The sequence below is a fragment of the Pseudochaenichthys georgianus genome, chromosome 14 (assembly GCF_902827115.2).
Source record: "Pseudochaenichthys georgianus chromosome 14, fPseGeo1.2, whole genome shotgun sequence".
Classification (NCBI taxonomy): Eukaryota; Metazoa; Chordata; class Actinopteri; order Perciformes; family Channichthyidae; genus Pseudochaenichthys; species Pseudochaenichthys georgianus.
This window is the reverse complement of record NC_047516.1, coordinates 18,142,741-18,161,603: the sequence shown is the minus strand read 5'-3', so window position 1 is coordinate 18,161,603 and position 18,863 is coordinate 18,142,741. Positions and strand designations below refer to the sequence as shown.

Here is an 18,863-nt window from a genome sequence, read left to right as displayed (position 1 = left end):
CCAATGGACACAATAGTTGTGTCAGTGCGTGACACAGACGTGCTTCTTCTACTTTTAACACAACATGACAGAATCGGATGTACCCATCTCTACATTAAAGCCGGGACATCAAAGGATCCAAAGTATTTTCCAGTACATGACATTCGCAAGTTATTATCTGATGATCAAGTGGACACACTCCTTGCCTTCCATGCCATCACTGGCTGTGATAGTGTGTCTCAGTTCAGCGGTCACAGAAAGAAAACAGCCTGGCAGGTGTTCGAGCAACATCACACCGATCTTACTGGCCTTGTGAAGGGCCCTCTCACAGAAGGTATTGTAACATCAACAGATAAATGTATCTGTAAGATGTATGGTGTGCCAGAGGTTGATACATGCAACAAAGCAAGAGTTAAGTTGTTTTGCAAAGGTCGTCCACAAGAGACTCTGCCACCAACCTCAGATGCAGTGAAGTTTCATATCATGCGTTTACACTATCAATCGACAATCTGGAACCAAGCTCACCTGCCACATCCTGATCTTCCGTGGATGAAATGGGATGGATGCACAAGGAAGGTCAGTTAGTGCCACGGCTACTGTCTTTGCCACCTATGCCTAAAGCCTGCAGGGAGTTCACTTCATGTGGGTGTACCAAGGGATGCCTCAGCCAACGCTGCAGCTGCAGGTATGTGTAGAGGATTAGCTGATCAATGTGTACAAGATCGTACAAATATGATAGACTGGTTGAGAATATCAGCCTGCCAGACTGCATACTGCTACTGTTTGTGGTTAACAGATTGTTGAAACCATAACCGGATAATTGTGAACCTATAACTGAGAAAAAAAGTAACAAAGGAACACAATAAGTGTAAGGATAACTGTAACGTGTATTCCAATGTACCTGTACTTGTACTGGTCATAATCTGTCTATTATATTATATTATATTCAGAAATAGTCACATGGAATGTATAGAGGCATGCAACAGCAGGAAACATGACAACACCTGCCGGAACACTGTAGAAGACGCTGCTTTTTAAAAGTGCCTGCCTTTTGGCAATTTCCCATAGGGTTTGATGTAAAAAAGGCAGTGTGAACAGGCCCACTCCTTCTTCTTCACTGGATGGCCTGAGAGCTATAATTTGGGTTTATTTATTGTTTTAATATATTTTTTACATTATTATTATTATTATTATTATTATTATTATTATTATTATTATTATTATTATTATTATTATTATTATTATTTTGTAATCATTGATATATGGTGGTGTTTTATGAGATACTTGAATGAGGTTTTTACCATTTCAGTATGATTTGTATTCTTATTGAGTTGAAAATTCCAATGCCACCCATGTTCTTACTGTATTGGAGCAAATAAAAGCATCTATAGGGCTTTGTTGACGGTACTGTTGCTCCACTGTAGGCCTAATCGCATCATGTTTACGTTATGGTTTGGTGGCCAAATACAAATTGTATTAATACACTTTCTAAGCAAGCCCTGGTTGAGTCTGACAACTTATTTATCACTAATGACCACCTTTTTCACTATACATGTATGATTTCAAGCTGATGATTCACATTTGATCTAAAATCAGGACAGTATATTCAATTCCCCATGTGTGAAAACATATAAAAACACATTTGATTCTAGTTTGTACCTTGTTTAGTCAAAAAGTAATGTACTAAAATAGATTTCAGCCTGGCGGTGGCGGCCATGTTGGATTTCTCAATTTTGAGGAATTCTGGGAAATTTTTGAGCTTCATATACAGCAGATTTGGATTCAGCACCCCTTAATATCCCTAGAAATGTTGTATAGCATAAATAAACACAAAATGCCTTCAGCACTTTAAATAAGCACATTTTCTGAAATTCTGCCTAGTCTATAAAGGCGCATACACTGGAGTGTCAGTCTTTGTAAATATGCAGTACCCACTCCGAGTCAGAAGGTGGCGCTTCAGTTTGACGCGCACACACATAAGTGATGGGCGGAGCGACGAAGAAGAGCAGCTCAACTGTGTCGCAGAAGCACCAGAGAAGCACGGATAGTTCATCTAATCCACCGGTCTGTCTTTGGTGAGTGTCTTGCTAAACTTCAGAATTACACGTATTGGCAGTTAAAGGTAACGTATGGTGAACAACTGTGTCCAGCCTAGTACTAAAATGTTGAAATGACTAACAATGTGAATGGCACTTTCCGAGAGCTTCGTCCAACGGGCTGACGGAGTAGCAAAACACACAGGCTAAGCTAACTAGCCTTAACAACAGGCTTAGCAACAAGATAAGGCTGTATGCGTTATTTCGAACCACATATATTTGTGTTTCTTAAGAGAATTCTTAAACAATTAGGTAACATTACTTACTAACGATACTCCTTAGCATACTGCTACAGTGAAGGGGGTTTTAATATCCAGAAAAATAACGAATTGACTGGGCCGTTTTTTTTTTTTACGACCAGCCACAAATACCAAAAATGGTAATTCGACCTGCCAATAGCACTTACCAGGACCTAAGGGGGTTGAAACAGAAACACGTCGACCATATAAAGATCTTCACCCTAAACCTGAAGCTGTTTTCAATAAGCAGTCTTTCGTTTTATCAGTTTCTATCTGTCATTGTGGAATATGTACTTTTAACGGTACAATCGTTTTAAACGAGGTCGTACAGTTTCCAATTTGATCTTTCGTCTGATAATCAGAGTTGAAAGAAGTACTCGGATCTTGTAGAAATACCAGAGTGCAGGAATACTCTGTTACAGGTAAAAGTCCTGCATTGCAAATGTTACTCAAGTAAAAGTAGAACAACATATTGGAAAGTAAAAGTACTCATCGTGCATATTGGCACATTTCAGCATCATAGATGGGTAGCTTTTGGATTTAGAACAATTTAGTTGATGTGAATTTATATATATTACAAAAAAAACATTAAACCGTGTCTCGTTGAAAGAAGACAGCTGGAGTACAGTGTGATTTATCAGTGATCATATTGATTAGGTTAAGTGACAGGCCTTTTATCTCTGATTAATGGTTTACATATTTCTGTAGGTTGAATCTCGCAATGTTAGAACGCCCTTTGAACCTTTGTTTATTTCAGGGGTGGGTAACCTTTTTCCTCTCAAGGGCCGTTTCAATTTTTTCAACATCCTCCGAGGGCCGTACAAATTATTGACCTCTGCTTAAAAAACTAAAATCACAGCCCATTCATTTGGCCTTTCTGTCATGCTGTGCAAAGAAAAAGCAACCTCTTAATACAGATATCTTATGATGATGCATGCACGTGCACGGTTGTGGCATGAAAACCAAAACAGAAAGATATGGACACAAGATGTGTGCAAATGTATTTAGTTTCCTATCCATGTGGACATGATTTAAGTGTGGGGGGGGGGGACCCTAACCTCCTCTAGGGGAGTTCGGGGGGTTGCTCCCCTGGGAAGATTTTTTTTTTTTAAATGTTGAAGTTAAAAGCATCAATCTGGTGCACTTTGAGAGCAAAATTAGAAGCTCTATGGATACATCTCTCAACACCCATATGAAACGGAACTGTAAACAGATTTACTTTTTCTTTATGGACATTTTACAAATCACACCCCTTTTAAACTGTATTCTTGTTTATTAATAACAACTTTTTTTTACTGGCATATAGTATTTTATACCCGTTTACTTTATTATCTTATTTTTTTATAATAATGATCATAAAGATGTGCCTTTACCTCACTGGTTGGAGAAAAAGCTTCTTATATTCGTTAGCATAGCTAGCTAACCAGATGCTATGCTAATAACAACAAAGTTATTGACTGTATGATCAGTATGACAGTCATGAACACATCGCCACTAGGTTTTCAGCTAAAGACACAGACATGCAAAAACTGAGAGACAGCAAGCGCATTTCGTGGCATCTGCAGGCAGTGGCAAGTACTTCCGGCATATGCCACAGAGGCCGCTACTCTGTGGTATCTGTGGCAAGTACTTCCGGCATATGCCACAGATGCCACAACTTGCCGAGGCATCTGCCGCTGCTCAACGGGAGTTGCCACAAGATGCCAGAGTAAGAGAAGGTTTACTGTAGCTGCCACTCGCCTTCCGTGGCAAATGCTGCTATTTAAACCCGTATTTATCGTGTAAAATGTCGCTGTTTAGGCATGACTTTATCGAACTGATCTGCACACAGGACTGATGATCTGTACACATGGTTGGGTTGTAACGGAATACATGTAACGGCGTCACGTAATCAGAATACAAAAATCAAGTGGCCTAACTGTATTCAGCTCGCGTTACATTTGAAAAACAACTAATCCGAATACAGTTACTTTCGTAAACCTGAAGTGAATACATTTTGGAATACTTATTGGAATTATTGGTGGAAAAGTTTCCTCACAAAATGTATCCTAATATTCATTACCGGCAGAACTGTGTGCACAGTAGTGTTGTCACGATACCAACATTTTGGTTTCGATACCGATACCAAGTCAAGAATTGCGATTCCGATTCTTTTTCGATACTTTTCTTAAAAAAAGGGAAACAGTCTTAAATATAATCAGGGATGCAAACTCATCAGGTATGAAAAAGGTGACAAGGATCCGAGCCCCCGACCCACGGAATATCGGCTTTAAAATTAGGAATAACAGATGATTTTAGCAGTCAGAACAACTAAAGCAGCAGTGTTACTAAGAACAGAAACGTCAAAGAGTCACATCTAATATAAATATATATAAAAGCATTTATTTTAATTGTGTAGCAGTGAGTTTAACATTTTGGCAGCACTGTTGAGCATTTTGAAAATGTATTTTCATGCCTCTGTGCAAGGCTTAGTCTTTCTATCTTTATGGTCAATGGTGTAAAGTAACTAAGTTCATAAACTCAAGTACTACTTGGGTACAATTTTGAGATACTTGTACTTTATTTAAGTATTTCAATGTTTCTTTTGCTACTTTGTACTTCTAATCCACTACAGTTCAGAGGTACATGGTGTACTTCTACTCCTCTACAGTTCAGAGGTACATGGTGTACTTTTACTCCACTACATGTATTTAATACCTTTAGTTACTTTAGATGTGGACAAATGATGTGAAATATAACCAAGTGTTGAATCAGACTTTAGTTCCACCTGGAGTAAATCCACCAGCTACCCTGCAGTCTACAAAGTCATTCAGACTAGCTGCACCTTCACCAGCTTTGAGAACACTTTCATGATCAATCATTATAAAACACATCATATATATTATTCTGAAATGGACCAATCTGCACAATGACTACTTTTACTGTCGCTACTTTTTACTTTTACTGTAACAGAGTATTCCTACACTCTGGTGCTTCTAGTACAAGACCTGAGTACTTATACTTTTACTGTCGCTACTTTAACTATATTTTGATGATAATACTTTTGTACTTTTATTTGAGGATCATTTTGAATGCAGGATTGTTCCTACATTCTGGTACTTCTACTTTTACTCAAGTACAAGATATATATTTATACCACCTCCGTTTATACCCTATGAAAAAAACTAATAGAAAACGAAGGCTAAAGCTAACGTTAGCAGATAGTGATGCTAGTTTGCTAGTTAAGTTTGCTCAACGATAATATTGCGACAGAAAAACTTTTCAGTGCACATCACGCTCTGCCGCTCCGACAGGGAGCTCTGCTCTGAACACCTGACTTCTGGCTCGTTCACAGACTTCTGGCGTCTTTTTTGTCAACAAGCCGAGGCGCAGCGGCAGTTTCACTCCCTCTTTCAGCCATGCTTCTAGTTTTCTCACATGCTCTGGCAGCTAGCGCGTGGCCGCGTGCACGAGAGAGGGGAGGGACTTAGAACGTGCTTGAGAGGAGCGGGACTGCAGGCACGGCTGCAGTGCAGCGCAGCGAGTGGAAGCAGAGCGCTGAACACACACGGCTCTTATTAAAACGGCGCTTTTTCACGGGAGTACTTTTCCCCGTCATTCTTAAAGTACCGATACTAATGAAACGGAGGAATCGTACCGTTTTTAACGGCAGGGTATCGCGGTACCTTTCAAGTATCGGTACACCGTGCAACACTAGTGCACAGCGCAGCAGCATGTCTGTGAGGCCCCACCCCCGCACACAGATGAGAGAGAGAGATCTCTTTTTAAATATTGAAAGTTAGAAACGGAGATGGTTCAATAAAACGTGCAAGATAACGTTTATGTAGAATTTATTTATTGTCGAAATGATGACATTTCATAACGGGATAAAATCAAAGTGAATGGCCTGCTGCTGCTGAAGGCATGGGGCAAATATAACTGTCCTTTGCCTAATTTATAAAGTAAACCTTAGCATCTCACTAGCAGTGGCAACTGCAATCAGTTACAGCTGCCCTAAGTCTGTAGCCAAGTCTAATAACACCAGTGTACACGTTGCTGTGTCAATACAGATATTTATTTGTCTTTACTAGTCATACATCCTGGTTTATCATAGCAAGCAGTGGAAACTCCCCTCAAGAAGCGACAATTTCCAAGGGCGTTGCAACCCTCACTCGCCAATATTTATTCATAAATATAGCACCTTTGTTTATTTTAGCAAACCATGCTCCAAGTAAAATTGAATAGAAATGATAATGTATTATCTTGTTGAAAAATAGAGATCGCACATCAGTCCTGTGTACAGATCAGTTTGATAAAGTCATGCCTAAACAGCGACATTTTACACGATAAATACGGGTTTAAATAGCTGCATTTGCCACAGAAGGAGAGTGGCAGCTACAGTAAACCTTCTCTTACTCTGGCATCTTGTGGCAACTCCCGTTGAGCAGCGACAGATGCCTCGGCAAGTTGTGGCATATGCCGGAAGTACTTGCCACAGATACCACAGAGTAGTGGCATCTGTGGCAGATGCCGGAAGTACTTGCCACTGCCTGCAGATGCCACGAAATGAGCCAGGCCCTACTGCAAAAACTGCGGCATGTGTACGGCTCCTTATGGGTAGGCTACTGCAATTTTGGAAGTGCCGGAGCGGTGTTCTGGTGCTCTCCGTCAGCACTACACCCCTGTCAGGCGAGACATATACCACGTGATGACACGTTAGGCTCGTGTTGTGTTCAAGGACCCTGACCTGGCCAGGAAAAACATGCACTCGCTTGTTTAATTTTTTTTTGCGGTCTAGATTTCTTTAATTTTTTTCTTTTTTGCGTGTGTTTATAAATTACCTCGAGGGCCGTACCAAATGGTCTCGCGGGCCGTATACGGCCCGGGGGCCGGAGGTTCCCCACCCCTGGTTTATATGATTAAGTGCAATGTAAATGCTGTTTGAATATTATTATTCTGCTTAAATCTAAATATTATTGTATTTAATATGTAGCCTTAACAAATTGACATTTAGTACATAGTACATTTTAGTGTAACGTATTATTTAGGGTTGAACGATATACCGTGTCATGGCGATAACCGCGATATGCGCATGTGCGATATTCACACCGCAGGGACGTGCGTTTTTATTCATAAAAAAAAAAATGCTACCGCACTTTAGCACAGAATTCAAAATAAAGATACCCTTATTACTTATCGAAACTGCACATACAATATATCCGATTAAAGCTGAGACTCCACAGATTATTTAAGTATAGTATTTAAGCGATCCGATCTCGCAACAGGGGAAGCAAACACAGACATCACAACACGTACCTTTTACGGGAGATCGTCTCACCGTAGCTGTCAATCTGATCAAAAGACGTGTTCAATGGCATTAAAACGCGGCTGAATCGGTTGATCCATAGGTTGATAATGTATCTGTGGCTTTGAAGCAATTGTTTATAATCCATAATTCCATTTTTATGTAAAAATTGGAGCACAACAGTTAGCTGCTAATGGTAGCCACCAGAGTGTATGCAGCTTCCGTTTTTGGCTACGCGTCACTCTCACTCCTTATTTGGTAATGTGTGTGTGTTAGACTGCCGCATAGCCAAGACCGGATGCAGCAGCCACTCTGGTGGCTACCATTAGCAGCTAACTTTTGCTCTGCGATTTTTACATAAAAATGGAATTATGGATTATAATTTTTTGTTTTCTAAAAACCTATGGATTAACCGATTCAGCCGTGTTTTTTCTCGTTTTAATGCCATTGAACACGTCTTTTGATCAGATTGACAGCTACGGTGATACATCTCCCCTAGAAGCTACGTAAAGGTCGTGTTGTGATGTCTGCGTTTGCTTCCCCTGTCCGAGTTCGGATCACTCAGTGATGATTAGGGGTGTAACGGTATCCGTATTCGTCCCGTACCGTCACGGTTCGGCACATGCAGTCACACGGCGAATACGCCTTTTTTTTACGAGTGGGGAAAAAAGTAATTCAGGGCAGTATCCACTACACTATATATAATCCAGGGGGGCGGTATTGCGCCTAAAAGCTGTTTGCCAGCCACCCTTAAACAACAAATGAAGAACAAGAAGAAACACAACAACAAAACGAACAAAATACAAGAAGAAGAAAAGTTAGTATGGTGAGTTCAGATAACACACAGGAGCTAGAACCCGGTCTGCTTCTTTTAAATCAGCTGTGTGGGAACATTTCGGGTTCCCTGTGGACTACAATAACGAGGAGGTGTGCGAGTGGTGGATCGGACGAGGACGGTGTGTCGGCGTTGTTCTACAGCGGTGCGGTATGCTAATGGTACACACGCCAAACATGCTAAATCATATCAGAAGGCATCACCCAGATTTGCCAATCACCGGAGCCCAGCAAAAGACAACAGCTGTTCAACAGCTGATCCCCGCTGTTTTTAAGAAGCCAATAGACATGAGAGCCGAGAGACCAAAAATAAATAACGGAAGCTTTTGGCATATGTTTTTCAACGACTTTGCGCTCTTGAAACACTTTCTTATTATTTAAGATGTAATATTTTCGAGACATCCTTTTTAGTTTTACAGCTTGATGAAACCTTTTTGTTTGACATCAGCCATTATAGATAATATGGCCATCTGAGTGTACTGTGTATGGTTTGTTTTTAACTGTTTAATACAGTTAATTATTCAAAATGTCAGAGTTCTTTATTTTTAAACTGAAACTTGCACTACTGTTCAAAAATAAATAACAACAAACCTGGAATTATGCATTTGGGACTTTTTTTTGCTTTTTTGTTGTTGTTGTACCGTACCGAACCGTGACCTCCAAACCGAGGTACGAACCGAACCGTGACTTCTGTGAACCGTTACACCCCTAGTGATGATACTATATAGCTAAATAATCTGTGGAACCTCAGCTTTAATCAGATATCTTGTATGTGCAGCTACGATAAGTAATCGGGGTTCTTTTATCTTGAGTTCTGTGCCAAAGTGCGTTAGCATTTTTCGCTCAGGGGTCATTTAGATGCTTCTTATGAGACTTGTGTTTTGTTTTGGTAAAAATGGTTTGTATCGTCAGTTAGCTGAGATTATTTCCGTTAATCTGGTATAACACATTAATAGGTTCTTAAATATTAAGATCCCCTGAGACAGTGTCGTGAAAAAAAAAAGTAAAGTACCCGCCGGGACTTTGGGGCTTAACAGGTTAAGAAAAACGCAATATATACCGCAGGGGGGGGGGGGGGAGAAATCGCGATGAATTGCACTTTGAATTGCCTTGCGTTGAAAAGTGCTCTATAAATAAACTTGCCTTGCCTTGCGATGTCAGTTTTTTTCAATATCGTGCAGCCCTAGTATTATTCAACATCATTTAAACATTGACAATCAGGGATGCATATCGTTGACTTTTTTACGATACCGATACCACTGAACGATACCGATACATATCGTGATACAATTGGGGAACAATTGAATCATCCCGCAATTACTCCCGTTTCGCCTCCCAATACTTTACCCATTTCCTCTTTGCTTTTCGTTCGGGTTCACCTTGCACTTTATCAGTTGAATACATTTGAACATTCGTTAAACATTTATTAAATTATCTAACATATGTTCAGCTGGCTCAGCTTGATACTACAAGGTTCTTGTTTCAGCTTTGTATTCTGGTGAAAGATTGTTGCATTATATATTTTTTTTTAGGCTGTCAAAACTCAATATTCTTTCCGTCTTGTCTATAGATTATTAGCTCACTTCAAAAAATGGTTCGACCACATTTTGGACCACCACGCCTGAAGCCAAGGTAATGCTTTTTTGATTATGTCAAGGTGCATGAAGATACTTGACCTTTAAGTCAGTGACTGTTACATATTTTGTAATTTTACTTTTAGAGATTTAAGCTAGATACCGACCCTAGTTTTCTTTCAAAGAAATAGTATTTTTTTAAAGTATTATTTAACTTTACACATTTCTGTTTTTCTTGTATCCTAGCAGACCATACGGAGATGGCCATGGCATTGGAACCAGTGAAGGGAATTACAACCCTAACTCCAAAAGTCGGAGGGATGTCCAGCCCTACCAGGCTAAGGCCCCTTTTCACTGGAAAGATTCCAGGGGTAGAGGACGACCCCCCGTTGTCAGAAGAGTCCCCCTGATGGGAGAGCAAAGGGAGCCACGTTTCAACAACTGGAGGTCCCAAAATCAGGATTCCTTTCAATCATATCCTCCCAAAATGGATCAACATCATGGCCAGAGAAGGCCTTCTCCATCAAGGCCAAACCGCTCCCCCCATGCCCAGCATCAGACATCTTCTCGCAGTCCTTCTCAGGGATCCCCGAGTCAAAGGGGTCCACCTTTTCATGGCCACCCCTCAGGTCACAGGTCACCCTCCCCGAGACATTTTCGCAACCACCCAGCTGACAGGAGGCCTGGCTCTGCGTTTGCCCACCAGGGGTCATTCAGGGGCCACAGAAGGCAGGCAGGTTTTCAGCATCAAGAGCAGCGGAATCGAGACCCTCGTGGGAATTTCAATCCCAGAGAAAGGCCCCATGAGCACTCGGGTCCTGGCATGAAGCGCTGGAACGAGCCAGGAGCTTTTTCTCATCCACACAATGGAGAGCACGCGCCCTCTGGGTCACAGAGGAACCCCAGAGAGATGCATAGGAGAGGCCCATGTCCAGAGAGGTACAGGAGCGAAACAGCAACCCCAGCTGGGTAAAAATATTAAAAAGGAGGCCTGAAGATGGCCCAGTCCTCCCAGTCTCTGGGCGTCATAGTGATTACCTCTACTCTGCCCCAACTCATAATTATTACAGGGGTCTGTTAATTGGGGTCTGGTGTTAATTGGGTTTCACCTGCCATTGAGAGGAGTGTTACATCTGTAATTGCTCTTTGAAAATATACTTCTCCTACCTGTTTCATTCTATCATAACGAGGGTGCTGCTTTAAGATAAAAGTTAAAAGATACACCTCCCACTTAATATGGAAATGGATCTATCATTGTAACGATTTCTCTATTGTTTGATGGATGTGCAGGTGGTCATCAGAGCAAGACTCCAGGCGGCAGCGCGGTCCAGTGGAGAGGCAGGGCAGCAGATCCCACAGTAGAGAGCGGGCACAGGAGACCCCTCATCCGCCCCCTTTCAGATCCCCTTCATGGAAAGGAGGACCGTCATCCTCCTACCACAGGAACCCTCAGGAGAGGCAAGTGGCAGGACCCCGCAAGAGGGGGATAGAAGACATCAGCATGCCCTCTGAAGACCCTGCACTGGAGCATGGCCATCCCAAACACCCAAGGAGAGAGAGGCCTCAGCTGCTGAGTATTCCCAGGCCCTTTGGTGGTAGACCTCTGTCACTTAGGGATAGAAGTTTCCTGGTTAAGAGCAGACAAGTCAAAGCAGAGTCTCTCATGAGGCTCAGAATCCCCCCATCTGTGAAACCAAGGCCTCGTCTAGGCGATTCTTCCTCACAGGAAAACTTCAGCTCTGTTCTCGCTATCAGAAAAAAGCGTTTCCAGTCAAATGAAACGCTGGAACAAAGGAGGGGAAAACCACAACAGTCACCCCCCAGAGAAGATACCGATGCCAGCAAGTCTTCAAGAGACTCTGATACAGAAAAAGAACAGGTGGAGTCACGCCGGCCCTTGAACACACACAGGTACGGTATTTTTCTTCTAGCACTGTTCGCAGGGGCTTGATGATGATTAAGAGGTCAAGAAAGAATGTCTCTATGTGAAGGGGGTGCCTGTGGAAAAAGGAGATGAGCTAAATGTGCAACACTGATTCAGTTGATGAAAAAACAGCAACGGTTTTCAAATGCCTCCCTGTCTGCGTGCTGCCTGTGTTTCAATATCTTCCAATGAAGTGGGCTGAAGAGAAAGTGCTAAGTTACGTACTGTATCGATAAAGCCAACCTGTTTAACCCCTGACAAATGTTTATTGGCCTTGATGAGGAGTGTGGGAAAGATTGGTTGATCTGAGCTGTTGAAGGATTCCTCGGTCTGTCAGCGTTACGCTCCAAAGAATAGCTCTTCCAGCATGTTGTGGAGACCCCTGCTCCTCGTAACACAACAAACGCATTGACGCTGAAACAGTATTTCAGTGTATGGAACATAAGGATATGAAAAGAACCGCACTTAACATCAACTAAACTGAAATTGCCGTGCTGCCCTTCAGAATATTTGGCACTATGTCGGCCAGTCGTGGACCGCAGGAAAAGAGATGCATCGGATGAGTTTGATGGCTGTTTACGCAAGAACTTAAACAGAAGGAAGCCAAGTAACAAGTCAATTGGCATTTTTGATCATGGGATTTCGTCAAACAAGCTGCTCCAAGTTGTTACACTTGTTTTGACTTCGAATATAATCAGAGGGAAGAATTTGAAGATGGATGATTAAATCATGACAGCAAAATCCAGAAATCAAAGAAGAGGAATTTCTGTTGAAGGGCACAACTAGCCACCGTTAAAGTTACACGTCAAAGTGAATAATTTTTACTGATTACTCGTATTGATATGCCTGAAACTATTTTTATGCACATCAAATTACCCAGAATGAAGTGAAGACTAAACAATTGATCTTCTTATTGATGAAGCACGGCAATTACCATATTTAGGATTCCTACCTTCGTGTGCAAAGTCGATTTAATTCCCAAAGGATTGGCTAATTCAGGTCATACACGATTCTGCACCACCTGACGATGGTCCTCGCTCCCTTTCAGCAGAACGAAGAGAAGCAAAATGACAATGTCACACAGACCATAGGAAGTACCGGATTCTTCGCTTCTCTGCAGTCATGAGAAGGACACATTGGATATTCACCAATCATTAGCCACGTCATGGCTGAAGAAATAACTTGATGCCTAAGGAGTGTTTAAGTCAAACCAGCGACCATAAAGCAACTATTTTGTCACCTCTATTAATATCACATTTACAACGCCCTGCAGTGAAACAGGCCTTATATAGCATTATCAGAGGCAAGAAGAAGACAAAAGAAGACTACATCAAGCTCTACGAACGACAGGAGAAATGGAAAATAACTTCAGACCTACGATTGGTTTTGATGAAACATGATGAAGAGTTGCCAGCTTGATCCTTACTGAGGATAGAAGCAAGACCAGTTTGGTAGCAGCTTGATATAATCTTAATTTTGAATGCACCTGGACCCACAGGTCAGCATGTTCTGTGGTCAGCTCCTGCACTAGTCTGACAGATGACATCACTAATAATCAGAGGTGAAATCATAATATCAAGTAGCTGATTTTCAAGCCAAATGCAGCCAAAGGCTTCTGCCCAGAAAGTCAATAATCCAAACCAACATTTGAAGACATTGTCAGTATGATATTCAAAAGATGTTCAATATCAATTCTCGACACCATGTCCTTACTCAAAATTATTACATGAAGAAGACCGTGCAAGCATCCCTACTGTACCGATTTTTATTTAATGCTTGGCTTATTTGAAGTCATGTCCGACGCCCTAATTGTTATGAACAGTTGAAGATGTATTAGGAAATGAAGTCTCACTTGTCGGCACTGCAAGACATTTTGCCAGTTTGCTATGAAACCTGGACTTCTTCCCGGCAGATGAACGCTGGATCATCACGGCACAGCTTTGGAGAAGAAGATAAGCTGCTAAGCAGACACAATTATCGCTCTGGATGTAGTCACTCGGAAAAACGGATTGTCTTCGAGACAAAAAGTCGTAAAAAAAGTTCAAGGCAACTAAAGGAACAAGAAAATACCCGATGACAAAACAGTCTGAAGTTCAGTCCGACTAAACCAGCTATTGTCCTGCCGTGCTTCTGAGAGATGGATGATTTTGTGACGTAGACCATATCTAAAAGTTGTCTCCCAAGATTTGCCCGCTCTAACAATCACCGAGTAAACGAAGAGTGCTCAGATTGATTCAGGGTTCAAAAATAAAGGAGCATGGACATTCCATGTTTTTTGTAAGTACCCATTTGATGCGTGGCTTTATGATCAATGTTCTGCCTGCAAAACAGTGCTGTCCATTACTGGTTTAAAATGCATTACTGCTGAGATTGGAAAGGGTGATTTAACTTATTAACTTGAAACCTGTCTGATAACTTGAATGACGTGATGCTAATATTACCAGGCCACATTTCATATGTTCTTACTCTGCCAAAAGCCTCACATGAGAGATTAACGCAGTCTCCACCGATCTGTCCACAGATCTTCTCCCATAGAGAAACGTGACCTTGTTGTTCTGTCCCACTGGGACTCCTCCTCTAAGGACGGCTCACCAACGAAAGATCGCAGCCCTAAGAAAGGTAATTGGTCATTTCCTTGTGTATTGCAGGGACAATACAGGGGACGATAACTATTATACAAAATGTTCCAATATCAAATTTAATTTCAAAACGGATTAATGTAAATTCCAATATTTGTATTTTGTAAGTTTATCAAACAAAAACGGCTAAATACCGTTTTTTACAAAAGGACCAATATATTGCTACCGATCAACAGTAATTGTATAACACCAAATCAAGGTTGTGTCGAGCACTATTGTGTGGTTAAAGTAAACGCCAGTTTTAAATGTAAGTAACAGCGGGATTTTCTATTTTTGTATAACTCTAAAAGTGCAAGTTTAGCATGTTCAATTTGACTTGTTCTGGTAAGTATGGCAGAGAATGTTGACCCCTATTATCTAACTCTTAATCAAACAATCAGCTTAAGCTCCCATTATCTCAGTTTAATCTTTTCTTTTTTTTGTAGAGCGCAGTCCAGATCAAGACGCCTCACCGAACAGCCTAGCCTCAAAGTCGAATGATTCCACATCATCGCCTGAAGACCGAAGACGGGGCTTTGTGGATAAGAGACCGTTCAGGTACATTGCATAACATTTCTCAGTCTTCAAACAAGGTCCTAATTCAAAAGGTCCTGCAGTGGTTTCGAATTGTCGAAACATGAAAGCATTGCAGACGAGATCCTGTGTCTGACGTTACCTTATACTCTGCAGGCCATTTCATATGATGCACGACAGCCACAGATCTGGGAGGCCCTTCAGGAGACCAGGACCCGGACCAAGACAAGGACCCGGACCTATGCAGGTGGGCTAAACATTTGCAGTAAATGGCAGTACATTTGGTCACTCAAATATATACATTACAGTGAGTGCTGAGTCACAACTTCGAGATGTTTCAGTGTTTTTAAAGTGTTTTGAAAGCTCAAATATGACTAAATGAAATGGACTGAGCTGTCAAAGGTTTGAAGCTATATCATGTTCTTAAAACATTTTGTATTCAGCCTATGTGGTAGCAGGAAAATCTACACTCGGTTATTGAAAACTATATTTTGGAGGACGTGTATTAGCATCAATGATTGAAGCTGAGCAATCGGTTATTTATTGTGAATATCCACTGAAGTTTGTCAGCTGCCTTGTTATGGCAGATATATGAAGTTAAGTTTGTTTGACTACTGGAAAATTATGTGATATAAATTAAAGTTGTTGTAAACATACTGTATTAACTCGGCCTTTTAAATCTGTTTCATAGAGACCCAGGTGCACTGGTGGTCGAGGGAGGGGGGGCCCTGAAATGTCTGGACATTTTAGAAGACCGCTCATGGTACGCATACTGCCTTCAGTCATCGCTATATTCTTCTATAAAACAATGTAATGCCATCATTGATTCCTTTATTTTCTCTTATAACTTATGTTTGAATTTCTTGTGTTTTTTAAGGAGAGCTTAGTGACACGTCCCTTCCCCAATCAGAGGCCAGTTTTCAGAAAAAGTTACAGCATCATGTCCAAATACCGCACCATGAGAGTGATGCGTCAGCGAGCGCCGTACAACCGGGGGCCCAACCAGCGCTGGTGACACCCTGTGGTGAGTTTTTATTTTGTGTGTGGCTCTGACGGGGCTGCATGGCGGTTTCAATTTACCATCTAGTGTAAACCTGTCAATCTTCATTCTAACATTTTATTTGTTTTCAGTACTTTGTATTTTGCGGTATGGCTTTGTTTAGAATGTTCTTGCTGTATAGAATTATTGATTTATCATGAATAAACATGGTCTATATAACAGGGGTGTCAAACTCAAATACACAGTGAGCCAATATGTGCAATATACCGGCAGGCCAGAACTAATGGTAATTAGAAATGATCCTGCGGGCCGAAATTAACTCTACCACGTGCCGGATTTGGCCCCCAGGCCTTGAGTTTGACATATGTGGTCTAGAACAAGGCAGGTCCATATGAAGAAATTAACAATGTTTTTGTAAGCCTGAACACTGATTGATTGAGGTTTTCTCAAAGTACTGTTTTAGCGCAGTTCTCCAGTGAAGGGGGAAGTCTCCCTCCACAGCCGGTTGGCGTAGTTTTGGCACAATTCCGTTGTACTGACCGACGTTAACAGCAGCCCTGTCTGTGCACACGGAGACCGACTCTGTCGTCCGGTGATCTAACCGCCTTCTGGAAAATCTTCACAAGTACGTTGGTAGGCAAATGCGCTTTGTGACACAAGTGACGGTACGCATTTCAGATTAAGATTAAGATAGACTTTTATTAATCCCTCGTGGGGAAATTGTTTCTCTGCATTTGACCCATCCTAGTGTTAGGAGCAGTGTGCTGCCATTTTGAACGGCGCCCGGGGAGCAGTGTGGGGAACGGTGCCTTGCTCAGAGACACCTCTGTAGCACTTTGTCTTGCCGGGACTTGAACAGGTGACCTTCCAGTTGCCAAGCCAAGTCCCTATCGACTTCGCCACCACCGCACGTAACCTGCGTACCAGTTATGTGCACCCCTGTACTACAGCAAAAGTATTCTCCGTTGGGACTTCCTGCAACAACACCACGCCGTTATCTTGATTCTGATTGGCCAGAAGACATTATCAAAGATGTTCTATTGAGAAGACGATCACTGCGTGACAAAAGTTTTCAAAACCGTTTCTGGTCTTCGGTATTTCCAGACAAGTGGCTACTGAAATCAATCTTACTAACTGCTGTCAGTGCAATTTACTCCGCGAGTTGGCGTACTTTATTTTTCTTACTTTAACATCATTTTTCATGGTGGGGCTGAGCCATTTCTTGGTATGGGTGTAGCCTACCCCAGCCTGCACATGCGTTAAATATTTTTAACGCAATTAATTCAAAAAATGAATTGCCGCCGTTAACGCGATAATTTTGACGGCATTAATCGGAACGGCTACAAGTCTGGTTAAATCATCATCACTTTACCGTAATGCAACCTTTAATTCCAAAAAAGGCACTAAGGATATTCAAAATCTAAGACAATATTTAGTCGCCCATCACATTATTGATATGTTGCCCAGCCCTAATCAAGAACAATAAATATGATATTAACTTTATTTTTCTCTTGATCCCAGCACAGGTCCCACAGTCTTCAGACATGAGAGCAGAAACATCTGGAGACCTTCTCCGCTGGTTGGGCAGCACAAACCTTCCCGACTACGATCCCAACCTGCCTGTATATTGTGGAAGAGATGTTACTTCCAGATGTTTACTGGTATAAGGGTTTCAGTGGCATCTTTAAGGTACTTTTTGTTTTAGGGTATTTGTAACATAAGCCAATATATTAAACAGTCCTGCTTTTTCTAGTCGTGTATAATTATTTGGGAGTTGCTGCTTGTGATTGTGGCAGTCATCCTTTTATTAGAATAGTTTTTTGTTTTGTTTACCCGCAGCAGCATTCGAAGTCCATTTAAAAATGTACTTTAAAATGTCACCTACTGTTTGTAAAGATGTATCACATGTCCTGTTTAATCATGGGTGGTTGGATTAGAAAACGGCAGCCTTTCAAAGGGCATTCAGCTACTACATGTAAAGCTTGTATAATCACATGTTTGAGATTTGAAATAAAGTCCAATTTACCAATCTCTGTTTAAGGTTTCTTTTTTTCAATGCCTCCATGCCAGTGACCGCTGTGTTCAGAGGCAGTATGTCTGTCAGGTTGTCACCTATCATCTGGGGGAATTTCAAAAAATGTTGCACAAATGTCAAGGATCAACTGATTACATTTTGGTGGTTCAAGGTCACTGTGACCTTGCATATCATGTTCATTTAGTAATTAACTCGAGTATTAACTTGCTAATTATGGCAACTTCAAAACAAATATCTATAAGGATTCAAATCAAAAGTGATGACATCGATTTACTTATCGGGAATACAACCACGAGGCAGTAGTTAATTGTAGATTTGGATTAACAGACTTCCTGTCAACAATAATAATTTTAAGAATTGTAATCTTATCTATAAGATGTTTTAGCAGTGAAATCGTCGATAGGAGAGTGTATATAAATCTCATTTGGAGTGTACACGGTTTGAATGGTTATTGATATAAATTATAATTACGTGTAAAATATTTCCAGGATGGTTAGGGGACTGAAATAAATCGAATGTAATCCCCTTTATCGGCCAAGCTCCAAAATAATGGGTCTAAAATCTCCCATGATGCAATTAAATTGTTTATATCATTAGCTCCCCATGCTTTCTAAAACTCCAGAGACTCAGATAGCTTACAACTGTTCACTGCTTGAGGCTCCTCGTGATAAGCAAACGGTAGTTGTGTAAATCAGCGGTGCCTGTTTGAGCATTGTTTGGAAATTAAAACACTTCCTGAGGCTCAC

At 41.3% G+C, this 18,863-nt stretch overlaps 1 protein-coding gene across 3 annotated transcripts; it reads left to right on the top strand.

Moving 5' to 3' along the window:
- The first annotated feature begins 1,950 nt into the window (after window positions 1–1,950).
- Window positions 1,951–18,111, top strand: LOC117458343 (serine/arginine repetitive matrix protein 5). 3 transcript variants are annotated; one of them, XM_034098744.1, is made up of 10 exons: window positions 1,951–2,054; window positions 10,003–10,064; window positions 10,256–10,945; window positions 11,297–11,917; window positions 14,452–14,549; window positions 14,995–15,106; window positions 15,239–15,329; window positions 15,774–15,845; window positions 15,960–16,106; window positions 17,604–18,111. In XM_034098744.1, the coding sequence occupies exons 2-9, from the start codon at window positions 10,024–10,026 to the stop codon at window positions 16,095–16,097; spliced, it is 1,863 nt and encodes a 620-aa protein (XP_033954635.1). In that variant the 5' UTR covers window positions 1,951–2,054; window positions 10,003–10,023; the 3' UTR covers window positions 16,098–16,106; window positions 17,604–18,111. The 3 variants fall into 3 exon arrangements, with proteins under 3 accessions (XP_033954635.1, XP_033954634.1, XP_033954633.1); XM_034098743.1 differs by having other exon boundaries at window positions 10,253–10,945; window positions 17,609–18,111; XM_034098742.1 differs by having other exon boundaries at window positions 10,253–10,945.
- The last annotated feature ends 752 nt before the right edge of the window (window positions 18,112–18,863 follow it).